The sequence below is a fragment of the Aotus nancymaae genome, unplaced genomic scaffold (genome assembly GCF_030222135.1).
Source record: "Aotus nancymaae isolate 86718 unplaced genomic scaffold, 86718_ANA_hifiasm-v0.15.2.pri h1tg000029l, whole genome shotgun sequence".
In the NCBI taxonomy this organism is placed as follows: Eukaryota; Metazoa; Chordata; class Mammalia; order Primates; family Aotidae; genus Aotus; species Aotus nancymaae.
In genome coordinates, this window is record NW_026988442.1 from 14,706,806 (window position 1) to 14,726,258 (window position 19,453).

A 19,453-nucleotide genomic window follows, 5' to 3' on the forward strand; every position below is an offset into this window, starting at 1 on the left:
ATCAAGCTATGTATCTAACACTTCAGGAGTTTTTTTTTTGTTGTTGTTGTTGTTTAAAGACGGGGTTTCACCGTGTTGGTCAGGCTGTTTTGAACTCCTGATTTCAGGTGATTGATCCGCCCACCTTGGCCTCCAAAGTACTTGGATTATAGGTGTAAGCCACCACATCCGGCCAACTTCAGGAGTTTTTTAACCAAATATGCACACAACAAATTAACATATATCCTTATAATGGGAGAAGGGCATTTCTCTTATACCACCATGTCTACCTGCCAACAAGGGCCATTGAACATGCAGGAATCTAATGAATATGAGAGGACTTTGTGACAGCTAAAGCAAACCCCAAAAAATTCCCATCATCATCCTCTTAAGTTGTTTTTTTTGTTGTTGTTGTTTGTTTTTTGAGACAGAGTCTTACTCTGTCGCCCAGGCTGGAGTACAGTGGTACAGTCTCGGCTCACTGCAACCTCCGCCTCCTAGTTTCAATCAATTCTCCTGCCCCAGCCTCCCGAGTAGCTGGGATTACAGGCTACTGCCACCACACCTGGATACTTTTTGTATTTTTAGTAGAGATGGGGTTTCACCATGTTGGCCAGACTGGTCTTGATCTCCTGACCTCAGGTGATCTACCCGCCTTGGCCTCCCAAAGTGCTGAGATTACAGGCATGAGCCACGGTGCCCAGCTCTACACTCTTAACTCCCAGGAGTCACTGAACTAACCTCTGTCTCTCCTGAGTTCATCAGTTTTTCTCATCTCACCCCAACCTCTACCCTTGGGGCAATCCAAGGCTTGATGTTTACTAGATAATACTTTCCTCTTTTGGTGTTTACCACATCCTGTGAGTTCATTTGGGCAAGAATTACTGTCCTCATTTTTAAAACGTGAGACTTAAGGTAAAGTGACTTGCCCAAGGCCATATAGCTAGGAAGTGGCAGAACTGGTACTGAAGTACACTGAAGATTTTGGACAAATTCCAGGGCTCTAACTTCATTCAGCAGATAGTAGGCTCAAAACTAGTGTTCGAAGAGGTAATATAGACAGCAAAGTAAAACAGTTTCAAAGGAGAATTTAGAGAAGTTTCAGGATGACAGATCCAGAAGTAATTATCAAAGGCATTCAGGGATAGGGGGACATCCTTCTACTGGGAGAAGTCCACCTTGTTCCTTCTCTACCAACTTGAAGTGAATGGAACCTGTCCCCTCAAGTAAAAGTCTCTGTGGGAAACCCTATTCATACCAGTGGTGTCAAGGTAGGAGCAGAGCTAGTGTAGGAACCCGCAGATATGGATTGGGTCTGGACATGCAGGGAAAAGTGCTTGGACCAAAATCTACTAATGTATTTTACTACTAACAGGGTCAGGTGCCCACCTCACCTATAGGTTCTGACTAATTTTGCATTTCTGAATTGTGTGGTGTCTGCATCCTTGCTAATGAGCCTAGTCCCGTAAGTACATATGTATGTATGTAGACCTGTGTGTGCATAGTCATTCATCCAACAAAAATTTACTGAGTGCCAGGCACTTTGCTAGGTGTTGGAGATAAGGCAGGGATGGGGGAGAAAGACATGCCACTGCCTTCATAGAGGTCCTAGTTGGGGAGACAGTAATCAAGTAAACAACTAAATAAAATAACTGGAAATCTGTACTATGTGGAAAAGAAACATGGTGCTGTGATCAATAATAATAGCAGGGTTGGGGGTGGGAATCTATCAGATACTATTCAGGTAAAGCCTTTCCAAGAAGGTGACATTTCTGCTGAGAATTAAAGGATGGGAAGGGACCAGCCAAGGGCTCCTCCTCAGCCTGAGGCCAGGTAAGAGGAGTTCTGGGAAGAGATGGGGGTAGGATGGCAGGGTGGTTGGAGTACTCAGTAAGCTTGGGTTCTGTTCCTGTTCTTTCTGTTCTGTTCTATCCTTGAAGCGCCTTCTCTCCCTTCCTGTACTCCTACCTGCCTGTCCCATCTCATTCCCTCCAGGGGCAAGGTACGGGTGTATCTTGTCCCCATCTTGAGCTGTTCACAGTTCTTCCCTGCCCATTCCTGTTTTTCTCTCCCTGCAGATCTCATGGAACCAAGGGATCGACTTATGGTGGCATGAGCTCATGCAAGAGGCAGGGGATGAGTGTGAGCCCGAGTGGTGTGATGCCGAGGACCCACTTTTCATCCTGTACACCAGTGGCTCCACAGGAAAACCCAAGGCAAGTGTGTGTGTGTGTATTATATAGGGGGTAAGTTTCTGAGGAAATAGGTAATGAAAATTATTTTTTTCCTACAACCCTAAGTTTTGCAAATGTAACATTGTCTTTTCTAAATCAAATTAAGACATAAATCCTCAATCTATAGGTGGTGAGGCCTAGGTTGAGACAATTCAGGTGGAGGGTTTTATATGGCTGACATGGAAGTTCTTTCCCTATGCCCTCGGTTTGGCTGAAGGAGAGCTATTCTGTTAATTCAAGGCCAAGGGTGGGCACAGAGATCCCTCTCGGGCATCTAAGACCGTAACTCTTAGAGTTCAATTCGTTCCATATGGCATGCTGTTAACATGTAGTCCTCTACCAGCACACAGTGTGGGAGCCAGAAACACTTAAGAAAACTCTGATTCTTCCATTGACTTGAAAGCTATGTCACTCTATTTTCTGCCCACTCAATTCCTAAATTATCTCCATAGGCTTTGAAATATCCCTCAATGAGCCTTTAGAAACACAATTTTGGTGTCCCCTTCATAGAGATGGGGGTAAGAATGGAGTAAGCAGAGAGGATTATCTTTTTTTCCCACTCACTCTCATGGTGTGTAATTGGGTGTGTGGGCACACATACACAACAGAGGGACTATTAAATATGAGTGTGCTAGGAGTATTCATGTGTGTGAGTGATGTGGGTGTCTCTGAAATACTATCTGATGGTGTTGGTGTGAATGATGGACTGATAGACATGTGTGTCATCAGGAGTGTGATCAAGGAGATGAGATGGGAGCATGAAGAAAAGGAAATCGGAAGATAGATGGATGCTGTGAAAGGGGTGGTGGCAGGGCTGGAATCCCTGAGGAGGATCTTCCTACAGCTCTGCCCAGCCTCCATTTGGTGGTCAGTAGGGGTACGCATAAGGCCCTAACCTGTTCCCCATCCTTCCCACAGGGTGTGGTTCACACAGTTGGGGGCTACATGCTCTATGTAGCCACAACCTTCAAGTATGTGTTTGACTTCCATGCGGCGGATGTGTTCTGGTGCACAGCAGACATTGGTTGGATCACTGGCCATTCCTATGTCACCTATGGGCCTCTGGCCAATGGTGCCACGAGTGTTTTGGTGAGAAGGGAGCTGGGACCCATGGCCACCTGGCCTAGTGGGGGATGGACAAGATTATCCTGGGTGACTGTCTCCCAAGGATACTTGGTCTAGAGGGAGGGGTACTTACACAATCATCTGTTTCCTGGAGAAAGAGAAGTCCTGAGAGGGTTGTGTATCCTGACTAGGAAGGTATCTTGGTTTATCTGGTCAGAGAGTGAAGATATGGTTGGTCAGAATGGTCAAAATACTGAACCTGAGGGAATAGTAGGGGGATGAATGGAAGGCCTATTGGGAAAGACTGGGAATGACTTGCCTTATGGGTCAGTTTGAGGGGATTCCCACATATCCGGACGCGAGCCGCCTGTGGAACATTGTGGACAAATACAAGGTGACCAAGTTCTACACAGCACCCACAGCCATCCGTCTGCTCATGAAGTTTGGAGATGAGCCTGTCACCAAGTGAGACCCCTTCCCAGTTGCTGCCCCATGGATATCCCTCAGAGCTGGGTGCTGGCCTCTATATAGTCTCTTCCTTTCCATTGTCCCAACTCCCTGACCTGGAATAGAGGATGGGGCAATAGAAAAACTTGGATATATGTGTCCTCCAGTAGCACTCAGAGCCTTCCTCTCTCCCATTGCCCTGCCCCAGGCATAGCCGGGCATCCTTGCAGGTATTAGGCACAGTGGGTGAACCCATCAACCCTGAGGCCTGGCTGTGGTACCACCGGGTGGTAGGTGCCCAGCGCTGCCCCATCGTGGACACCTTCTGGCAAACAGAGACAGTGAGTGAAGGGTTCAGAAGGCTGGGGCAGGAAGGCATGGTGCTGTAGGGCACATTATCTGAAGGGCATTCAGATAATGCAGGAAGATTGACTCAAATTTCTCATCTCTGACTTCTACAGGGTGGCCACATGTTGACTCCCCTTCCTGGTGCCACACCCATGAAGCCTGGTTCTGCTGTGAGTGATTCTCCCCTGGCTGGTCTTGGGCTAGGCAGGGATAGTGTCTTGAGGCATTTGGCCTAGCTAGACAGTGGAGAACTGGACGGATATGTGTGAGGAATTTGGGGTTCTGGAGCTTCCTGGGAGTTGTGTCAGAGTTGCCTCATTCCTCTTCTTGGGTTCTGTCTCCTGTTTGCTTCTAGACGTTCCCATTCTTTGGTGTAGCTCCTGCAATCCTGAATGAGTCTGGGGAAGAGTTGGAAGGTGAAGCTGAAGGCTATCTGGTGAGGCCCTGGCCCTTGTGAGTCTTTAAGAGGAGGGGAAAAGGGTCTGCTAAGGGTACTTTGCTTTAGAGTTAATAACCTAATCTCTCCTGGTAGCTGCTTAGGACTGAAGCTTCAGGGCTGGAGGTTTGCTCACTAAGAGACCCTGGAGGGGACCCTGGATACTTTGCCTGCATCTCTTCCTTTTGGGCCATAAGTCTCTTAAGGGCCTTTTGAGTCTGCTCAGATTCCTGATGGTACCTTTTCGGGTCTGGAAGATTTAGTCCCATCTTCTTTTGACAAACATGCTAGACAAGGGAGGCTTCATAACATAGTGAAAAATCATGTAGGATCTGGAGTCACCCTGCCTGGGTTCAAATCCTAGCTCTACCACTTTTGTGACCTCAGATAAGTTACCTAACCCTTCTGAACCTACATTTTCTAATTTGTAAAATAGGGTTTAAAATGGTGCCTCTGGCTGGGTGCAGTGGCTCACACCTGTAATCCCAACACTTTGGGAGGCTGAGGCAGGTGGATCACCTGAGGTCAGGAGTGCGAGACCAGCCTGGCCAACATGGTGAAACCTTGTCTCTACTAAAAATACAAAAATTAGCCAATGTGGTGTGGTGGACGTCGGTAATCCCAGCGACATGGGAGGCTGAGACAGGAGAATCTCTTGAACCCAGGAGGCGAAGGTTGCATTAAGCTGAAATCGTGCCATTGCACTCCAGCCTGAGTGACAAGAGCAAAATTCCATCTCAAAAAAAAAAAAAAAAAAAAAAAGTGCTTTTATCTCCTATGGTTACTTGCTTGATTGAGTTAGATAATCCATGTGAAGGGATTAGCAGAGAAACTAACAATTAATACTTGATAAACATCAGCTATTGTGATTATTGTATTTGTACTTGTAGGAGCCTCACCTGTCACTTTAACCCCACCCCATTTCACTTCCCCAAGAGCAAGTTAGTAACAGGGGCAGGATGTACATCCAGGCCTTCTGACTCAGCCTAGAATTCCATCCATTCCATCAATCTGCTGCCAAAGAATGTTACTGATAGGGCAATAATTATTTACTTGTGTGTGTGTATCACTATTTTTTTTTTTTTTTGAGACAGAGTTTCGCTCTTGTTGCCCAGGCTGGTGTGCAATGGCACGATCTCAGGTCACCACAACCTCTGCCTCATGGGTTCAAGAGATTCTCCTGACTGAGCCTCCCGAGTAGCTGGGATTACGGGCATCCACCACCATGCCCGGCTAATTTTTTTTGTTTTTTTAGTAGAGTCAGGGTTTCTTCATTTTGGTCAGGCTAGTCTTGAACTCCCGACCTCAGGTGATCTGCCTGCCTCAGCCTCCCAAAGTGCTGGGATTATAAGTGTAAGCCACCATGCCTGGCTGGGTACCACTTTTTCTAAATGACTGTTTTCATTTGTATCAAATGGACCTGCTTTCTGAAGGATTACTCAAAAGGAGACACAAATTTACTGAACACTTAATAATAGAACACTGGGCTAGGCAATTTCCACATACTGTTAATTTAATCCTCACAGTAACTTTAGAAGACAGAAATGATTTTCTCTGATTTACAGATGAGGATCCTGAAGTTCAGAGCTCAGAGAGGTAAAGTTACTTCCCTGAGGTCACCTAGCTAGTAAGTGGTAGAGCTGGGATTCCAAGTCAGGATCATCTGTCTCTAAAGCCTGTACTTTGTCCTACTTCTCAGGAATGGTATTCAGGACACTTTCCCCCAGGTTTAGAAAAGCTGTAATTATCATTCAGTGAGACAGCATAGCAAATGTGATCACTGTCCCTTCCTCACTCCCCAGGTGTTCAAGCAGCCCTGGCCAGGGATCATGCGCACAGTCTATGGGAACCATGAACGCTTTGAGACAACCTACTTTAAGAAGTTCCCTGGATACTATGTTACAGGAGATGGTGAGCCTTAGCTATCCTCTTCTTGCACCTCCCACTAAGACATGTACCTTCAACTTCCATTTTCAGGAAGAGTTGGTGTGTTGCTATAAAAGAGTACCTGAGACTGGGTGACTTATAAAGAAAAAAGATTTATTTTGGATCATCATTCTTCAGGCTGTACAGGAAGTATGGTGCTGGCATCTGCTTCTGGTGAGGCCTTAGGTAGCTTCCAATCATGGCAGAAAGCGAAGGGAGAGCCAGTGTATGACATGGCAAGAGAGGAAGCAAGGGAGAGGAGGAGGAGCTGCCAGCCTCTGTTAAACAACCAGATCTTGCATGAACTCATAGAGTGAGAACTCACTCATTACTGCAAGTACAGCACCAAGCCATTTATGAAGGCTCTGCCCCCCATGACTAAAACACCTCCCACCAGGCCACACCTCCAAAACTGGGGATCACATTTCAACATGAGATTTGGAAGGGACAAACATCCAAACTGGATCAGTTGGTTAGGGGTAAAGAAAATCAGAGAAGAATGTGTCCTACATGTCAGTATCTGGTATCTAGCCAGAGCTACAAAGAAGACTGTAAGAGCAGGAATGAGTATAGCATGAGGAGTCTCAGGATGGTGCCATCTGAACTTTGATGTATGAGGAAAGATGTACAATGTATGCTCCTGTGTTGAAAGAGATGGGGCATGTGGCAGTACATAGTATTATGACATATTTGTCTCCATGTTTGGAGCCTGTGTTTGTCCATCTATTCATCCACCAATCCATTCATCCATAAGATCTGAGCACCTACTGTGTCTAGGCACTGATCTAAGCACAGGGGATATTATCATGAATAATGTAGTCAAAGTCTCTTCCCTCATGGGGATTCTAGTAAGGGGAGACAGACAATAAGCCCAGCAAACAAATAAATAAGCTTATCTTAGGTAGAGATAAGTGCTATGAAGAAAAATAAACAGGGTAACATGATAATGAGTGTTTGCAGGGATGACTACTGAACATAGGATAGTCAGAGAATACTTCTCTGAAGTGACATTAGAGCAGAGACCTGAAGCCTGAGAAGGAAACAGGCATAATCTAGAGTAAAAGTGTTCTGTGCAGAGGGACACAAGCTTGAGATGTCTGAGGAATGGACTGAAGCCTGTGTGGCTGGAGTGTAGCAAGCAAAGAGAAGAATATTATATGATGTTGGAAATGTACGTAATATAGGGAGGGCAGAAAGGAAAAAAAAAGAAAAGAAAACGTAATATAGGGAGGGTCTTGTGGGCCATGGTGAGGAGTTTGAATTCTATTCAAAGTACAGTGGGAAACCTTTTGGGGTTTTAAGCAGGGGAGTGCTAAGAACTGATTTACTGTTCAGAAAATAACTTTGGCTGGGCACAGTGGCTCACGCCTGTAATCCCAGCACTTTGGGAGGCCGAAGCGGGTGGGTCACTTGAGGTCAGGAGTTCAAGACCAGCCTGGCCAACATGGTAAAACCCTGACTTTAAAAAAAAAAAAAAGAAAAGAAAATAACTTTGCCTTTAGGTGAGTATACTAGTTATGTATTGCCATGGAACAAATTATCTCAAAAGTTGGGAACTTAAAATAACAAATATTATCTCATACAGCTTCTGAGGATCAGGAGGCTGTGAACAGTTTAGCTGGGTAGCTCTCATTCTGGGTCTCTTGTGGGTTTCATTCAAACTGTTGGTAGGGGCTATAGTCATCTGAAGATCTGACTGAGCCTGGAGAACCTATGTTCATGCTCACTTGCATGCTTGTTAGCAGGAATCCTCAGTTCCTCACCTCACCATAGGACTGCTCACAACATGGCACTGGCTTACCCCACAGGCAAATGATCTGAGAGAACACAACTAAGACAAGCTAGATGTCTTCTACAACCTAATTTCAGAAGTGACATCCTATCACTTCTGCCAAATTCTGCTGATAACACAGACTAACCCTAGTACAATGAGAAAGAGGACTGCCAGGGCTATGAATACCAAGAGGCAGAGATCAGCTGGGCCATCTTGGAGGCTGGCCACCACAGAGGGCAAGAGTGGAAGCAGAAGACTTGTTAGAAGGCTATTGCAGAGGGTGTGGCAGTTGGTAATCTGGATCAGGTATCCTACTGTAGGGTTTTTATTTAGTATGTTTTGCATTTCTTCCCAGGCTGCCGGCGGGACCAGGATGGCTATTACTGGATCACTGGCAGGATTGATGACATGCTCAATGTATCTGGTGAGGGCCAGGGGCCACCTTCCCATCTCATTAACTCTGCTCCTCTGGCAACACCCAGTGGAAGCCTTCCATGAGAGCCCACAAGTGTCCTTTGGCCAGACCATGTACTAAGTACAGCATTCAGTTCTGGGCCCAGGTTTTAGAGGAGTCATGAACACTGGAATGTACCTGGAGTAGGGAACTGGGATGGTGGGATGACTGAAAGCATGTCATGTGAGGAGTGAATGAAGGGCCTTCTCCGTTTGATCAGATCAGGACTGCCCTGTGGGTACAGATGGAGCAGGGGCTGGGGCAGAGGCTGGGATCTCTCTTATGGCGCTTCCTTTCTCTTGACAAGGACACCTGCTGAGTACAGCAGAGGTGGAGTCAGCACTTGTGGAACATGAGGCTGTTGCAGAGGCAGCTGTGGTGGGCCACCCTCATCCTGTGAAGGGTGAATGCCTCTACTGTTTTGTCACCCTGTGTGATGGCCACAACTTCAGCCCCAAGCTCACCGAGGAGCTCAAGAAGCAGAGTGAGGAGCCTCCCTGGGCAGGGACTATAGGGTCTGTCTTGGAGGCCCAGTTATCACTGCAAGTTGTTGGGGAGGGGCTAGAGTGAGCTGCTCCCCAAACCACAAACAGATTCCAGAGGGCCCCATGGGCTGATTGCCCTCTTCCTGGTCAGTCTCTACTAGTCTCCCACTAGGATAATAATAATAGCCAACATTTATAGAATACTTCATGCCACCACTGGGCAAAGTGGTTTAAATGAATTACCCCACTTAATCCCTATCATCACCTCCATGAAACAGATCTTATTGTTGCCTTCATTCTAAAGATGATGAAACTGAAACTCATAGAAGGTAAGTCACTTGCCCAAGGCCTCTAGAAAGGTGGCATTTAAACTCTATCAGGCTCATTCTGCAGCCTGAGTTCTATAAGCTAAAATGAGAGAGTAAAGAGACATTGTGTTGAGAGCAAGAGAAGCAGTGATCCTGAGGCTGTCTCTGGGCAGGGCCTTGAAAAGGAAACAGGTGGGGAACAAAGCCATCTTTACTTTGGTTTTTGAAAGTCTGGGTAAAGGTGCTGAAAATGTTTGATGATTTGTTGGTTACAGTTAGAGAAAAGATTGGCCCCATTGCCACACCAGACTACATCCAGAATGCACCTGGCTTGCCTAAAACCCGCTCAGGTATGTTCAGAGGCCTCCATGGATTGGGATGGGCTGAGGTCTGGTGGTGGCGGGGTGTGTGTGGATGAAAGCCTTTGGCAGGGCTGGGGTGGGTCAGTCCTTTCACCAAGTAACTAGAAGTCTGTGGTCCCCCAGGGAAAATCATGAGGCGAGTGCTTCGGAAGATTGCTCAGAATGACCGTGACCTGGGGGACACGTCTACTGTGGCTGACCCATCTGTCATCAGTCACCTCTTCAGCCACCGCTGCCTGACCATCCAGTGAACATGACTCTGACCTTTACCCAGGATTCCCCCTGCTTGGCTCTCCAAACTTTTGCTCATCCTCTTCGCTCCCTAAGGAGTGCTGAGGGCTAGTACTCACCTACACTGCCCTCCCTTGACCAGCTGTCTGGGACCGGAAACCAGCTTTGTACCCGTGTGGAGACCACTTCCTTTGACTGCCAGGCAGAAGGGACAGAGCCCAGGTCAGCCTCAGTCTACTATGCCCCAGACTACAGAGCTCTCAGAACCCAGAAGAGGGATAAAAAGGCTACCTCTCCAACCCAAGTTAAGTGTTCAGAGGGGATGTGAGGGCCTCCACTGAAGCAGGGAGGCAGCTGTGTAATCCTATGTCAGATCTCTTAGAAACTACCAGTACTTATACTGGGCATGCACTTGTCCTTAAAAACAATAGCTTGTGAGTTCAGGAACAATTTATTATTTTTAAAATATTTTGCTGCTGCTTCTGTTCTGGGTCTGAATTCCCTTTTGTGCCAGATGCCAGTACTGTCTGCCCATTTGCTCCAGGGGCTGTGTCGGCAGATTCAGTCTCCAGAGGGTATTCAGATCATCTGTTTCTTTGAAGGAGTAAATGTGTTTTGTTCCTAGGGCCAGAGGAGCTTGTCTTCCTTGTCCTCTGTTCCCCACTCCCCTTAACAGAACTCTGCCCATGGAGACATTCTCAGATGAAATTCTGGTTTTTTTTTGCCCCAGTCAGGCTCAAGCCCTGTGGTTGTAGGAATAAAGCCTGTGATCTCGAGAAGATGATGACTTGTTTTCTTAGGTATCTGTGCACTGAGGCTGTATATTCATTAGTGGCAGATAGGAAGGGGAAGGGTATTTCCTAGGACTACCCCCAGTATCTTCCTTCTAGAACTTTTGGTTTGGGCAAAGCCAAGGAGGCTTCACTGATAGGCCCTTTGACAAGCCCCTGAGCTAAGCAGGAAAGTGATTGAAGCCAGTTCACTGGCAGGAGGGAACATGTTATGTCCCATCATGGTTGGGACCATGGTTAGAACATGTTATATCCCATTTATGTCCCATGATGGTTGCCTTCCCTCCTGGGCTCCTGCCAGGGAATCTCTTTCCTCTTATGATCCAGTAGGAGCATTACTGAGTGGCTAAGGATTGAAACTTCAGGGTCCCACCTGTAGAGTCTGGGTCTAGGGAGACCCTGATTACAGCCCAGTCACTTCTCCTGCTCTAATACACCTTAAGTGGGCTGACGTAGGTTACAGCTCCCCTCTCCCTTCTATGCACAAAGTGAGGAATCACTGAATTAGCAATGCAGCTTTATTTAAGGCAGAATTGGGGAAAGGCTATGCCCCTCCACTCTCCTTCCTCCTACCACTCAGTCCTATCCCAAGTCAAGCACTGGAACCTGCTGAAAAGGCTATAAGGGGCTGACAGAAGCAGGACAGGGTTCGTGGACCTTTACCTCAGAGCCGCTTCCCCTCAGCTATTCCCACACCCCAAGGATTTGGGGGCCTCTAGACCTCAACTAAGGGAAACACAGCTTTTCTGGTCCTCAGATGGAGAGCTGGGGGAAAGTATCAGCATTTACCCTTCCATAAAGACTCTGGAGGTCTTCAGGAGGACAGCCCCTCAGGAGGGCTAGGAGAGGAATGACAAATACAGGGGAAAGAAGGTCCTGTGGCCTGGTTGTGCCCTCATACAGGGTATGGGTTGTCCAGGACTGCCACTCCTGCTGCCACACCACCATCTGCATGCTCGATGGCTTTGGTTCGAAGTAGATGCCCCACGTGCTTGTTCATCATGAGTGTCTTTCCCTGCCTATAGAAATGGAAGCAGGAGAGACACATCACCAGGACTCAGCCACAAACCCAGGACCTTCCCTTGTCCCCACTGAGCAGTACACGGGTAACTGTACCCAAGGAAGTGCTAGGTTTTTAGAGCCTCTATTCCTCTCTGGAGTCTCCTTATAGCCCCAGATTGTCAAACTATGTTTTCTGAGTCCTCTTTGTACTATTTGGAGTTTTCTTCACAGTTGCAAAGCACTTCTCATTAGGGCTTCATTTGATACCCTGGTGAGGTGGACAGGCCTTGGGTCCTTGGCCTCATTTAATAGATAAGGAAACAGGTAACAAAGCTAGGGATTGGCAGAGCTGGCACTGAAGCCCAGAATTCCTGACTCTTTCCAGTGTTCCCTCTAGGCTTACTTGGCTGGCACTCTTGCAAGCAGGCGGTGGAAAGAGCTTCTGCTGACTGGCTCACCTGACATAGACTCCAAAGATGCCTAGCTCTGAAATGCACTGGACCACTCGAACAGGGCTGCCAGGCCGTAGCAGACAATTCTCAAAAGGCTCAGGTTCGATCTTCTCCATGAGGATGTAGGAAGCCCTTTCCTCACTGTCCTTCAGCCGCTTCAGGGCCTGCACCATTTCCTCCCCATATAGGTTGTTACCTGCAATGAAACTGGCCAGTCACCCTGGATCCTCTACCTATCTTCTCCATTCCATGCCTTCACTTCTGGGGCAACATGGGCAAGTTAGCAGCCTCAGTTCCTGGCACCAGCTCAGTGAAGCCAGGGCATATCTGGCTCCCCAGAAGGGAAGCTCACTTTGACAGGAGAGCCCATGCTTATGTGGTGAACACACCTTCCATCACACTGTTCTGCCCTGGCTCTCCTCCTACCTATGGCTGTTCCTTCTCAAGCTCCATTACTGGCTCCTTCTCTTAAATGCTGGGGCCCCAGAAGAATTGGTCCTCCACGCTTGCTCTCTCCTCCATGTACCTTTTCCCAGGTTTCTCCTATGCCCAAGGCTCCATCTATACCCTAAAAATTATTAACTTCCAAATTTTTTTTTTTTTTTTTTGAGACGGAGTCTCACTTTGTCACCCAGGCTGAAGTGCAGTGGCGTGATCTCAGCTCATTGCAACCTATACCTCCCGGGTTCAAGTGATTCTCCTTGCCTCAGCCTCCCAAGTAGCTGGGACTACAGGTGCATGCCATCACGCCTGGGTAATTTTTTGTATTTTTAGTAGAGATGGCGTTTCACTGTGTTAGCCAGGATGGTCTCGATCTCCAGACCTCGTGATCCACCTGCCTCGGCCTCCCAAAGTGCTGGGATTACAGGTGTGAGCCACTGTGCTTGGCTACTTCCAAATCTTTAATGCAGGCTCCCTGCTTAAACATCATATGACTGTCCCACAGGACCCCAAACAAACTCAACTTGTCTAAGCAGAACTCATTACTTCTGCCTGAACCTGCCCCTCCTGGACCTTCCTACTCCCAATCAGGCAAAAGGCATTCCTGAGTCATATTTAACATATTTAAATATCCCTGAGTCATATTTAACACCCCTCCTGGACCTTCCTACTTCCAATCAGGCAAAAGGCATTCCTGAGTCATATTTAACTCCTTCCTTTCCACTCCCCCTCTCACTATCTAGGACATGTCTCTCCAGTTGGCTCCACAGTCATAGTCCTAGCCCAGGCCTCTACATTGCTCTTCTGAACAACTGTATCAGCCTCTTCCATTGCCTCTCTGCTACCAAGGTCTCCCCTCATTCTAGGAAATCTTCTACAATGCAGAAACTTTGTAAGTTTTGTAAGTTCCCACCACTGCTAACTACTTGAATCCTGGATCAATGCATCCCTTCCCTGCTTAAAACTCTCTAATGGCTTCCTACTACCCTTAAGATAAAATCTAATTTCTCAGTATATATTCCATGCCCTTTATAATCAGGATGCAAACTATTTTTCCTGCCGAAATCCCTGTCCCCTCCCAGCTCCCCCTCCAGCCTCACCAGTTTCTCATTAACCTCCAAACATACCACACTTTCATGGCCCAGTGCCTTTGCTTGAGGTTGTCCCTTCTTTATGGAACACTTTTCCTCCTTTCCACCTGAGAAATTCCTACCCATCTCTTAAGACAAAGATTTAAAAAAATCCTCTCTTCTGGGTCTATGAGGCAGGTATGACCCCTGACCTCAAGGAGTTTTGAACTAGAAAGGAAAACAGACATGTATTCTCTCCATCCTCCTAATATGACCCTACCCCGCTTCCCAACAATCTACCCACAGGCACCTCAGGTTAAATTTGTCCAAACCCTTCAGTGCTAGTTAATCAGATCCTCTGTGCTCCCATACTTGGTCACAGGGTCTTAGGGGACACTGTCCAACATGTGATCTGTGTCAGTTTCAATAGTATCCCCCATGCCTGGGACTGTGCCCATAGTAAGGGCCAATGAGCACTGGCCACGACCTGCTAGTCCCTTTCATTGAGGAGCCCTTCAAAGGGGGATCCACCTACCTCCACCCTCTCTCTGGGGCTTTAGCACAAACCGGGTAGGGGCAGCAAGGGCCTCAGCAATGGCCTGGTCCCCTTCTTCACCCTGGCGGGAGGCAGAAGGCATTTTTCAGAAGTTTAAAGGCGAAAGAGGCAAGAGCTTAGGTCCAGCTGGTTGTGCAGAGCAGCATCAGAGGAAGAGCAGGAAGGGGAACAGACATAAATTCCTTCAGGCAGGATGCTATTATCTGGATGACACTCCCAACAAACCCCCTGCAGTGGCAGATGCAATGAGAACAGGCCTTTCTTTAGCAACAGCTCAGGGCTCTGCAGCAAGCAGCCTGGTACATTTCTCAATTCTTGCTACCTGCCTTAGTCCCTTCCCCTAGTTGCCATCCTCATCTCTGCCTTTGCTGAGGGAGCTTACAATGGATTCCAGCCTCCATTCTTTCATCATGAGGCTGCCCTTCTGCCTAGAGTTCTGGGGGTTCTCCAGAGCATCACCAACCCTTGTCACAATGCCAGCTCCAGCCTCCCCAACACATTGGGCTCTAGGTCTCTACCACCTAGAAGGTCTGTGGTAGGAGAAACAGGCTGGCCACATACCATGTCCAGTGAGTAGAGGCCAGCAAAGGTGGCGCGGAGGCGGGCCACAGCCTCAGGCTGGCCAGGGAGCAACATCTCCAGCATGCCTGCCCTGCTCAGCTCCTGCTGCACCTTCTTAGTCCCAGCTAGCTGGGTGGCAATGTCTGGGCACTTGACAGCACATGACCTCTCCAGTAGTAGACGTGCTTCCCAGTTCTGCAGAGGGAAGAAGGCAAAAGGAATTCAACTTTATTTTGCTTCAGCTGACCTTTACTGAACATCCAGGTATGATTTATATTTTCACCCTCATGATCACCCACGATCATTGCAACATCCTTGTGAGCCAGGTGTGATATGTTATAGTCATGTATATTGTGCCAGACTGTGAGACCCCCAAAAAGGCAAGACTCCCCTAATCTGTGGGAAACAACAGAAGGTGTAAGGGTGTGGAAAAAACTGATGAGTCAGCTTCCTAGTGTTCCATACTTGTTATCATGGCCTACAGGATCCTTCAGGACCTGGCTCCTGTCTACTTTTTCAACCTTGTACCATCCCTGATTCCTCGTCTCCTGCAATCTAGCCACACAGGCCTGTCATTCCTCAAATCGCAAACCTCTTTCCCTCCTCAGGGCCTGCACTGCTTTTCCCTTAGCCTAAAACTCCCTTCCTTTCAGCTTTTCCCATGCATAGCTGGATCCTTACCATCCTTAAGTCTCAGTTCAATGTCACCTTTTCAGAGAAGGCTTCCCCGTCAACTCTATTTAATGTGGGTTTCCCATAATTCTCTATCTTTTCACCCAGTTTCATTCAAAGCAGTTACCTGAAACTAAAACACATACACACACACACACACACACACACACACACACACACACACACAATTTTTTTTTCTATTTTTGTTTACTTTTTTTGTTTTTTTGAGACAGGGTCTTGCTATGTCACCCAGGCCGGAGTGCAGTGATGCAATCTTGGCTCACTGCAACCTCCACTTCCCGGGCTCAAGCGATCCTCCCTCCTCAGCCTCCCAAGTAGCTGGGACTACAGGTGCATGCCACCATGCCCAGCTAATTTTTGTATTTTTTGTAGAGATGGGGTTTTATATGTTGCCCAGGCTGGTCTCGAACTCCTGAGCTCATGCAATCTACCCACTTAGGCCTCTCAAAGTGCTGGGATTATAGGTATGACACACTGTACCTGGCCATATTTTTGTTTACTTTCTGATACCCACATCTCTGACCAGACTGTGAGCTCTGTAGCACAGGGCTCTTATCATTTGCCTTGTTTTCTCTTCTATCTCCAGTGTCTAACACAGTTCCTGGCACTTTGTGGGTGCTCAATAAATATTTGCTATTGTTGCTGAATAAGGTGAAATTTGAGTGGGGTTCTGAAGGACGGGTAGAGTCTGACAAGTGAGACTCAATGGGGAAGGACTACTCAGGCTAAGGGAATAAAAAGAACAAAGGCCTCAAGTGGGTGATCACAGGATGAATGGTTTATTACCACAAGAGCTGAGGGTATAAAAGACAAGGAAACAGCAGGGAATCATGCCTCCCAACTCCAGTTCCCATTCTCATGCAATAAGAAGACAGTCTGTCCTTGGCTCCAGACCTCTGCAAACTGCACACAGCAGGATCAGGTCTCTCCTGTGACCACCCCCCAGCCAATGCTGTCCTTCCTTTGGTACTACTGGTCCACCTGTAGCACCTTCACCTTATCTTCATCAATAACCCCAGACACCCAACTACTAGTCTGGCATTCCACACAGAATCACAGGTGACCAGAACATCAGAGATAAACCCAGAGAAATACTCCATTATGTTAGAAGCAGGAAAGCAAAACCAAAGATAAGCAAGGACTTGCCCAGGGTTACCTAGCAAGTCACTAAGCCTTGCAGATCTATCTCCACGTCTAAACCTGCTCTGATTGCTCAGTTCCCTAAAAATGTTTACCTCTTTAAATGCTACTTTCCTTCCTTGTTACTTCAAACTCTTCTAAGTTTTCTTTGTTCTGTTTTGAAATCTGGACCTATTTTCCCAATAGACAGTTTCTCTCTCCTCTAGTCAGCAAGTTGCCACCACTGTTGACCACCTATCTAAAGAAAAGGATGTTCTATAGAGATGCCACCTCTGTGGAGCTTCCCCATACAGAGTTCAACCCTGAGGGGGGTCCTAGATGAATTACAGACCTAGAAGGAGCCCCCTCGATTTTCTAGTGTAGCTCCCCTAGTTCAAAGAAAGAGAGCTAGAAAGGGTCAGGAACCTGCCCCTCATCACAAAGAGGTAGTCAAGCTCATGACCTCCAGTTCACTGCCCATGTTATTATTATTATTATTATTATTATTATTATTATTATTTTGAGATGGAGTCTCGCTCTGTCACCAGGCTGGAGTGCAGTGGCTCAATCTAGGTTCAGTGCAACCTCCGCTTCCCAGGTTCAAGTGATTCTCCTGCCTCAGCCTCCCGAGTAGCTGGGACTATGGGCGCCCAGCTAATTTTTGTATTTTTAGTAAAGACGGGTTTTCACCATGTTGGCCAGGATGGTCTCAATATCTTGACCTTGTGATCCGCCCATCTCGGACTCCCAAAGTGCTGGGATTACAGGCATGAGCCACTGCAGCCGGCCTGTCCATGGTATTTCTAAACTTATTTCCTCCTTTATTGTCTCCCAGCTGAGAGCAGAGCTTGTTAGCCTGTCCATGATGTGCATGTTAGGAGCAGAGGAGAAGAATGGGAATATTATCAGTCTGAAAGTCAGAAAGCCTGGGAACTTCCTGTGGGACCTTAGAGAAGCCTCTCCATCTCTCTAAACGTTAGTTTCTCCATCTGTATAATGGGGACAATTATACACCTCACAGAGTGGTTGTAAGGGTTCAGTGAAATAATGGATGTGGAAAGTAATCATGAAACTACATGGTAGGATAGCAAAATGAGGTGATATTACTGTCATTAACATGAATGAGGAGATGACAAAACTTTCTGATTCAGATAAAGGAGAGATAAGAGTTGGCAGAAAGAAAATGGTCAGCAGTATGCTGGAAGTGGCTTACATCAACTAGTGAGAGCTGAATGTTGTTAAACATTTGCCAGCACATCTCTGGAAACAGTGTAAATGGCTGCAGCTCTGTGGATTCCTGAGGATTCAAATTCTAGAAGACTGTGTTTGTTGAGTGAGAGGTAGCAAAAGGCTTGAGGAAGGATAGGAGGTTCTAGCAGCAAGCTCCCCAAGAAAGAACAGAAGTGAGGACTCAGGAAAACCCAGGTTGTTATAAGCCTGAGTTGGGTTTCCATGGAGCTCTTGTGGGTCCCAGGAGGCAAAGAATGGTCTCAAAGAAAATACCAACCTGTAGACTGTACTGACGAGGCATGTAGCCATCCCGGAAGTAAACCACAGCAATTTCCTGGCCATCCCTAGAACACACGATGGAGAAAGCTGCTGTGTTAAATTATAACTGATATGTTCAGTGGTTCAATCTATTTCAGAGTACATCAAGATGAATTTGGCTTTTTCTCCCTTTTTTTTTTTTTTTGCGACAGAGTCTTGCTCTGTCACCAGGCTGGAGTATAGTGGCGCAATCTCGGCTCACTGCAACCTCTGCCTCCTGGGTTCAAGCGATTCTTCCGCCTCAGCCTCCTGAGTAGCTGGGACCACAGGCGAGTGCCACCATGCCCGGATAATTTTTGTATTTTTAGTAGAGATGGGGTTTCACCATGTTGGCCAGGATGGTCTCAATCGCTTGACCTTGTGATCCGCCCACCTCAGCCTCCAAAAGTGCTGGGATTACAGGCGTGAGCCACCACGCCTGGTGAATTTGGCTTTTTCAAAATTCAGCCCACAGTGGAAGCCTGGTCAGGGGTTCACTGGAACTAGTGAAAGTAGATATCCACACTATCAGGGCTTCCACTGAAAACAGGGAGGTATGCAGCATGGAACACTTTAGAATATTCCAGATTTAGAGTCATTCTAAGAAGGTCAGAAGGAACAAGAAGGTAACTAGAATCAAATTAGGCAAATGCATAAAAATGTTGGCTGGAAATTACCGAGCAGCAGAATCATACTGCCATGCGTAGTAAAACACACTTTGTATTTCCACAGCTGAAATGAGGATGAATTTTTTTTTGAGATGCAGTCTTGCTCTGTTGCCCAGGCTGGAGTGCAGTGGTGCAATCTCAGCTCACTGCAACCTCTGCCTTCCGGGTTCAAGCAATTCTCTGACTCAGCCTCCAGAGTAGCTGGGATTACAGGTGCCCACCACCATGCCCAGTTAATTTTTGTATTTTTAGTAGAGATGGGGTTTCACCATCTTGGCCAGGCTGGTCTTGAACACCTGACCTTGTGATCCACCCGCCTTGGTATCCCAAAGTGCTGAGATTACAGATGTGAGCCAGCGCGCCTGGCCTCTGAAAAAAACATTAATGGCAGGGGTGAAGGTGGAAATGCAAAAATGTAAAATTATGAGTCTGGTTATAAGACACAGACTTTTTAAACTTCTTTTCCTTTTCTTTGACCTATTTGATATTCTCTAGTTTATCTAAAAGTAATTAACTGCTTTGTT

General features: G+C 47.0%; 2 protein-coding genes across 5 annotated transcripts in view; one reads left to right on the forward strand and one right to left on the reverse strand.

Moving 5' to 3' along the window:
• The window catches only part of ACSS2 (acyl-CoA synthetase short chain family member 2), a 52,287-nt gene extending 41,459 nt beyond the window's left edge, over window positions 1–10,828 (forward strand). For all 3 annotated transcript variants that reach the window (XM_012455134.3, XM_012455132.2, XM_012455133.2), the window contains 11 exons: window positions 2,058–2,195; window positions 3,132–3,302; window positions 3,610–3,743; window positions 3,934–4,066; window positions 4,187–4,243; window positions 4,429–4,509; window positions 6,312–6,420; window positions 8,565–8,633; window positions 8,971–9,147; window positions 9,732–9,806; window positions 9,942–10,828. In XM_012455134.3, the coding sequence (XP_012310557.2) occupies window positions 2,058–2,195; window positions 3,132–3,302; window positions 3,610–3,743; window positions 3,934–4,066; window positions 4,187–4,243; window positions 4,429–4,509; window positions 6,312–6,420; window positions 8,565–8,633; window positions 8,971–9,147; window positions 9,732–9,806; window positions 9,942–10,069 (1,272 nt within the window). In that variant the 3' untranslated portion in view covers window positions 10,070–10,828. The remainder of the gene's footprint in view (window positions 1–2,057; window positions 2,196–3,131; window positions 3,303–3,609; window positions 3,744–3,933; window positions 4,067–4,186; window positions 4,244–4,428; window positions 4,510–6,311; window positions 6,421–8,564; window positions 8,634–8,970; window positions 9,148–9,731; window positions 9,807–9,941) is intronic.
• Window positions 10,641–19,453, reverse strand: part of GSS (glutathione synthetase) — a 28,952-nt gene continuing 20,139 nt past the window's right edge. For both annotated transcript variants that reach the window (XM_012455138.2, XM_012455139.3), the window contains exons 9-13: window positions 18,242–18,308; window positions 14,923–15,117; window positions 14,341–14,422; window positions 12,301–12,490; window positions 10,641–11,859 (exon numbers count right to left, since the gene is read on the reverse strand). In XM_012455138.2, coding sequence (XP_012310561.2) covers window positions 11,736–11,859; window positions 12,301–12,490; window positions 14,341–14,422; window positions 14,923–15,117; window positions 18,242–18,308 — 658 coding nt within the window. In that variant the 3' untranslated portion in view covers window positions 10,641–11,735. The remainder of the gene's footprint in view (window positions 11,860–12,300; window positions 12,491–14,340; window positions 14,423–14,922; window positions 15,118–18,241; window positions 18,309–19,453) is intronic.